This window comes from Protopterus annectens, chromosome 1.part0 (assembly GCF_019279795.1).
Source record: "Protopterus annectens isolate FY-2018-M chromosome 1.part0, PAN1.0, whole genome shotgun sequence".
Classification (NCBI taxonomy): Eukaryota; Metazoa; Chordata; order Ceratodontiformes; family Protopteridae; genus Protopterus; species Protopterus annectens.
This window is the reverse complement of record NC_056725.1, coordinates 1,900,336,306-1,900,343,498: the sequence shown is the minus strand read 5'-3', so window position 1 is coordinate 1,900,343,498 and position 7,193 is coordinate 1,900,336,306. Positions and strand designations below refer to the sequence as shown.

Genomic DNA, 7,193 nt, shown 5'->3' with positions numbered 1-7,193 from the left:
TGATGAAATATAAATAAATGTAAGCAAGCCCCCCCCAATATGGAGGCACTGTCCTCCACCTCTCCTGGACTTATACATGAAGAAAAGGGAGTTTTCCATAAAGACATGAATCACCACTGGAGCATGGACTTAAAAGAAACCACACCATCAATGACTTCCTATGGATATTAGCAGCAGTCAGAGCTCAAAGTCAGACAGCTGAACTTTACCAGATGGAACCTTTATGAAGAGGTGCAGGAAAGACACTGTTAAGCAAGCAAAGTTTGCATTTCTTCCTTATTTCATGAACTGATAAATGACCAAAAAACCTTTATCAGAAGCACACTGTCACATACCTGAAAGCGAGTAATCTCCTTTTTGACTTTCACTTTCTCTGATAAGATAGGACCCTGGTGCATTTATAGGTGACAACAGCACCTTTTCTGCATCAGCTCGTTTCATTCCTTTAAAGTACCAGCTACAAGAAGAAGAAAAAGATATGCACAGTCTAAATTACATCTTATGATATTCACAGTAACAGAAAATAGAACAAGCTTGAATATAACTATTTTAAAAGAAAGCACAACATGTACTTTAATACAGAAAGAAATGCTCTTTAAACAGGTAGAAGAATATAATAAAATACTGATAAGACTAAACTTTACTTTCTAATTAGTTGCATCACAATAGTATACCTTTGAGGAAAGCAGGTACTCTGCAGTACCAAGGCTAGCAACTAGACACCAAATGCCAAGTCACATTTGCAGAGTCTGGCAAGATACTTCTGAAGTAGCCAAAATTCAGGGACAAAATTCATATACCCTGATTGCCATTACATTCAAACTTCTGGTAATTGGGAATCACAAGATGTCAGCACAGTCTTGTCTAACCCCACCACTACACGATAAGGTCATGTAAGTTATTCACCATCTGAAAATACAGGCTTGGTCAAATCTCTGTATGGTAATATTAACAGAGAAGTTTATTCTAATTCTGTTCGTGCTGGCTATCAGCCACTGCTGACTAGGTAGTCCAGGCATGAGTGGCAAGAAACTTGACATTGCTGACACAGGGAATAAGTACACAGGTGATTACTAGACTATCTGCCCTGAAGAGCCACTATAAGCTTATCCAATAATCTGGGGTCAGAATCAAACCCTGTACCTTATGTCTGGGAGGTGAAACCCTTAACCATTATGCAAAACCCACCCTTATGTTACACATGCCTTAAAGCTATGAAATGTTTACTCTAAAAAGGTAAGTAAGGTGGCTACAGTTTGCATCTACCACAATAATTGACAAGTGAAAGTTTATTCAGGACACTGGGCAAGCCACAGAATATAAGCAGCCACTAAAAAACATAACTTAACTTATTATTACTTATTCCACAGAATCTTCAATAACAGTAAAGTACAGTTGTGTACCTACCATAAATGTAGATGTTCGAGTGTATTCACTTTTGCAGTCATTACACTTGTGTTATCCTGCTGGCAGGCTACCCGCAGCCGGCCTGAATTCCAAAGTCCTGGTCCGGCATAGGTTGCTGTCGCCTCTTCCCTGACGTCAATGCGCCAGGGGTATACAAGATGCAGCCGACGCCATTTTCTTCAGTTTTTCTTGCCTCGGATGTCAGGTGCCCCCAAAAAAGGTAGGCAACACATTTTGCTTATAAAAACATACACTAAAATAAAACAATACCTTTATCTACAAGCAAATACACCACATAGGTTGTATAGGATAGAGAAGTATAGATAAGTCCCAGCAAAGAAAGGGGGATGGTGGGTGGGTAACCTGGACTGCAACAGCGAATACACTTGAACATCTACATTTATGGTAGGTACACAACTGCACTATGTTCATCATGTTTCACTGTTGCAGTCATTATACTTGGGTTGAATCCCAAAGCTGAGGTAGGGCGGCTGGGTCTAAATAGGATTTGGAGTGGCTAAGAGGCCTTGCAGAACTGCAGTGGCAAAGCCTGCTCTGGATTTAGAGTAAAGAGGTAAGTGATAATGCTTGGTAAAAGTGTGCACTGAACTCCAAGTTGCAGCCTCCAAAATTTCTTTGGTTGGTATTCCTCTGAGAAAGGCTGCTGATGTGGCTGCTGCCCTGGTAGAATGTGGCCTAATATTCTTAGGCAATGACTTGCCATGCTGTGCATAGCAAAAACGAATGCAGTGTCCGATCCATTTTGAAATAGTTTGCTTTGAAATAGCCTTTCCTTGTGATCCTGCAGCATATGCTACAAAGAGTTGCTCAGTTTATCTGAAAGCTTTTATTTTGTCCAAGTAGAAACGTAGCTGCCTGTGTATGTCCAAGGAGTGCAGAAGTCTCTCCCCTTTATTCTGAGGATTTGGATAAAATGTTGGCAAATGAATGGTTTGGTTAAGAGCCACACTGGATACTACCTTTGGCATAAATGTTGGGTTTGTCTTTAGAGAAACCTGGATGAAAAATGATAAAAGGTTCCACTGCCATTAATGCCTGTAACTCTGAGACTTTTCTTGCTAGGAGCACAGCAGTTTTCCATGATAAGAATTTTATATCAGCTGTATTGGCTGGCTTAAAAGGGGGCAGTGTGAGCTTTTCCAAGACAAAGTTGAGGTCCCATGTAGGTATCTGTGCTCTCCTTGGGGGTCTTATGTTTTTTGCCCCTCTGAGGTGCTGTCTTAGCAGTGGATGTGAGAAAATAGGAGGTTCTGTATTGTAATGAGCTGAAATGGCAGAGGCATGGATCTTAATTGATGAGAAGGATAGGCCTTTGTCCAGCATCTGTTAGGTATTGTAAAATCTGAGGAATATTTGGAACAAGTGGTTCAAAAGTCCTTGCGCCTAGTTCCAAGCACAGAATCTCTTCCATTTTTCTGCATAAGATTTCCTGGTGCTGGGCCTCCTGGCTTCCAAAATGACATCCATAACAGCTTTAGAGAGAGGTGTGTTCTGAGTGGCTATATTATTTGCCATGCAGCCAGATTTAAGGTTCTGAGTTGGCTCTGCAGGATCTGATTGTTTTGCCGAGTCAGATGATGAGGAATTTGAGATAAAGTCCAGGCAGGGCCTTGAGACAAGCTCTTTAGGATTGGGTACCAGTGCTGGCGTGGCCAGTCTGGGGCAATCAGAATCATTTTTGGCTTCTCTTGTCTGACTTAGGAGTAGTTTGGGAAGGAGAGGCAGTGGAGGAAAGGCATAAACTGTTATGGTTTTCCAGCTGAATGATAGAGCATCCACTTTCCATGCTTGAGAGTGATAAGTCCTTGTTCATAATCTCTGTAGTTGGCAGTTGTGAGGGGAGACAAAGAGATCTATGTCTGGGCATCCCCATTTCCTTGTTATCATGCTAAAGACCTGTGGATCTAGTTTCCATTCGTGAGGGTCCATGAGGTTTCTGCTTAGTCTGCCACAGTATTTTTCTTTCCTGGCAGGAATTGTGCCTGCAGATGTACTTGATAGGTCAGTGCTGTGTTCCACAAAGTCATGGCTTGCCTGCAGAGGGGGGTAGGAGTGTGTGCCCCCTTGCTTGTTTATGTACCACATAACTGTAGTATTGTCTGTCTTTAGCAATAGTTGTCCTGGATGTAATAGATCCTTGAAGGCTGTCAGGGCATTCTGTACAGCTAGCATCTCTGTTTGCTTGATATGAAGAAGCATTTGGCCACGTGCCCTGAATACATTTTCCTGCCATGTGTGCCCCCACCCCCCCGGCATAATCCGATGCATCTGCTGTTAGTGTCTGCCTGGCTGTGGGTAAGTGCCCACCATCGAAACTCCTGTTGCAGGCAGGGAATAAGAGTTATTTGGTGGTGGTGCTGTGGTAGCGATCTCGCCTCACAGTAAGACGCTGTCCGGTTCGATTCTCAGCTAGAGCATCTTCTGTGTGGAGACATGCGTGAATGGGTGTACCTTTGTTGAAGGTTGTGCGTCAGGGCTGGTAACTCGGCAAGTAAAAATCAACTACCAATCATTAGCGGACCGGAGTTCCGCTGTGGCGACCCCTAACCGGGAAAAGCCGAAAGACACAACAACATTGTTTCCAGGCTATGGCAATGTTGAGTCCAAACACTTTTTAGATACCACTGTAGCTTCCTCATATGCAGTCTTAAATAAGGAATTAGCAGGATGCAGGATGCCATGAAGCCCAAGCCTGCAGAATTTTTCTTGCAGGTAGCTGGGTCTTTGTTGCCATCATTTGAAAGTAATGAATCAGTTGCCTTTGCTTGTCTGGCGTGAGATAAGCCATCTGGGCAGTTGTATTTAAGCTTGTACCCAGGAATATTATCTCTTGAGAGGGCACTAGTTTTGATTTCTTTTCGTTTACTGTGTACCCTAGGCAAATTAGTAATCTTTTTACAACCGCCAGATGCTTTAGTAGAATGTCCTTGCTCTCTACTTGAATAAGGCAGTCGTCCAAGTAGGGATATATCTGAATTCCTTTTTGTCTGCAAAATGCAATTACTGGTGCTAGGCATTTTGTGAAGACCCTGGGCACAGTAGATAAGCCAAAGGGCAGTGCAGAGAATTGGTAACGCATTGAGCCAGCTAGGAATCTGAGGTATCTTCTGCAAGATCGTCTGATTGGGACATGCAGGTATGCCTCTTTGAGGTCCAAAGTAACTAGCCAAGCCTTCTTGCCCAGCATGGGTAGAAGTTGCTGCAGTGTCAACATTTTGAATTTTGGAACGTCCAGGAAAGTATTTAGAATAGACAAGTCCAGTATTGGTCTCCAGGCTTTGTCCTTTCTGGGTACCAAGAAAAGTCTTGAGTAAAATCCTTGCCCCTGCTCTTGCTGTGGTACTTTCTGAATAGCCCTCATGTCTATGAGAGCAGAAATTTGTTTTTGTGCCTCTGCCCATTGATTGTGTGGCAGGTCTGGCATACCTTTTGACCTTGGTAGGGTGTGAAAGTGGAACCTGCAACCCTGAGAAACAATATTCAGAACCCATTTGTCCTGGGTGATAATGCGCCAATTTTGTGAGAAAAGTGCTAGTTTTCCCCCTAAGTGCGCTGCCAAAAGGTAAGTGCTTGGTATTTGTAGAGGAAAGTCATTGGGACCGTTTCCTATAAGGTTGTGATTTGTCTTCTCCGCCTTTGGGGGCTGAAGCACCCCATTGTTTAGGTCTGTATGAGCCTTGGGGCTGAGATCTGCCTCTTGGGCATCTGTATCTGCCTCTTTGTGGCCTGTCTGACACTGGAAAGGACCAATTCTTAGAAGGCCAGTTCCTGCTAAATCTAGATGGCTGGACCTGTAAGAAATCCTTTACTGTCTGCATTGATTTTGCTTTATCCTCCATTTTCTTTTAACACCTCTTCTGCCTTAACACCAAACAAAGTATCATGCTGTAATGTAGCATCCAATAATTTTGCTTTAAAATGATCAGGTAAACTCTGTTCTTTTAACCAAGCATGCCTTCGAATGACAGAACCTGTAACTGCGGCTCTGCAAGATGCCTCTAATGAGTCAAAACCACATTGCAAAGTATGCTTTCCCACTTGTTCAGCTGCATGCAATAAATCCTGCATTTCCTTGTTCTCAGGACATTCAGGGCTTGTAAGCATTTTCTGTTTTAGCAAAGACATTAGGGTTTGATTTTTTTTTTTATAGTTGAAAAGTCGGCAGCTCTAAAGCCTGCCAAGTAAGGTAGCAACTTCTCTCTCTCCCCCCACCGTAGTACTCACATCTATCCTATGGAGACATTGCAGGTTTTTGCAGTGCCTTGATCCTTTGGGACCCTTGGAAATAGAAGAGTTTCAAGATCAGCAGGGTTTTATAATAGAATCTGAGAATCTGGACCCTGTAACCCACCCAGAAGGCTTAACTGGCAGAGGGTAAAGAATCAGGAGTCAAACTGGATTCAGAAAACATCATCAACAATATCTAGTACAGGGGGAGATAGCAAAAAGCCTGTGTGAGGCAATAAAAGAAAGTCTCTGAGCCTTTTCTAAATGTTCCCTCATCTTGGAGGGAGGTGCGGGAGGAGAGGATGAAGGGATATCAGAGTCCTCATAGAGAGGGACATCTTCAGGATCAGAGTCCCTATGAGAGAGAAGAAGAGAGAATCAGAAAATATAGAAAGTCAGTCAATGAGTCAGTCAGAGTTTTATCTAGAGGCCTTTTATCAGGGGATTTGGAATCTTATCAAAGTAATTAGGTTCTTATTTATTTGAGCCATTTTTTTCTTTGGCGGATGACTGTGTAGAGAATGCTGTACTTATTTTTTTGTCTTTAAAGGTGTTTTAGACTTTGCCTTAGCTGCTGAAGTGGTTTTGATAGTATTATATAGTAAAAAGTAATGTAAAGCAAAATCGAACAGTGTGGTAACACGGTGTCTTGTACAGATCTGAGTACAAAGAGCAAACTACGCGCAGCGTGCAAGGGGTAGAGAGTCCTACAAGAGATCGGTATGAATGAAAATCCTTATGAGTATTTGCTTCCCACAAAATACAATTGTTAACTTTCGGGAGGTCGAAAGAAAAGTTTAAAACGGGTACTTAGCTTTTACTGAAGACTTTGATCTGAAATTGGATTTGAAAAATTTGAAGAGTCGGAACGATTCGGCCGACCTACTTTTTACTTTTTGCCGGGCACCGCAAAGATTGGAGAAATGGAAATGGCTTTATCTTATATACTCTTAGTGATGCTGATTGGAGGAAGAGGCGATGAGCTGACAGCAACGGACCAGGACTTTGGAATTCAGGCCGAGGGTAGCCTGCCAGGCCAGCAGCACCAAAAAGTGTAATGGATGGCTGCAAGAAATACTTCCATCTGAACATCTGATTTACAGGATGCACAAATAAATAATAATCAACATCAACATCAGAGGTTTCTGTCACTAGTGCCTTTAATTAGCAACATCCACAGTGTCAGATGTAAACAGATATTTGTGTTACATGTTAAATAACTTTACTAGTAGTTCAAAATATCAAACGTACCGGTCTAAATTACTTTTTCCTGACTGCATTCAACAAAAAACAGCACTGCAAAATGTGTGCTCCACTAATGGGAAAAAGGAAGTCTGATAAAAACATCTAAAAACATGCTAAATTCAATACCCATTGCAGGGTGGTTAAAAATATGTAGGTAACTATACCAGCCCTGAGCCTAGTGGCCTAGCTAAGCAAAACACCCCCTGGCTATTATTTCCCAGAAAATTATTTTCCTCCAGTGCGAGAGCAGAGCCAGAGAGGTGGTGAATTTATTTCCCATCCAATCATCAAGA

The 7,193-nt window shown here is 42.4% G+C and overlaps 1 protein-coding gene across 1 annotated transcript in view; it reads right to left on the bottom strand.

The window, feature by feature from the left end:
• Nucleotides 1-327: 327 nt before the first annotated feature.
• The window catches only part of LOC122806250 (tyrosine-protein kinase FRK-like), a 533,982-nt gene continuing 527,116 nt past the window's right edge, over nucleotides 328-7,193 (bottom strand). Inside the window, exon 2 of the mRNA XM_044076552.1 lies at nucleotides 328-457. Coding sequence (XP_043932487.1) covers nucleotides 328-457 — 130 coding nt within the window. The remainder of the gene's footprint in view (nucleotides 458-7,193) is intronic.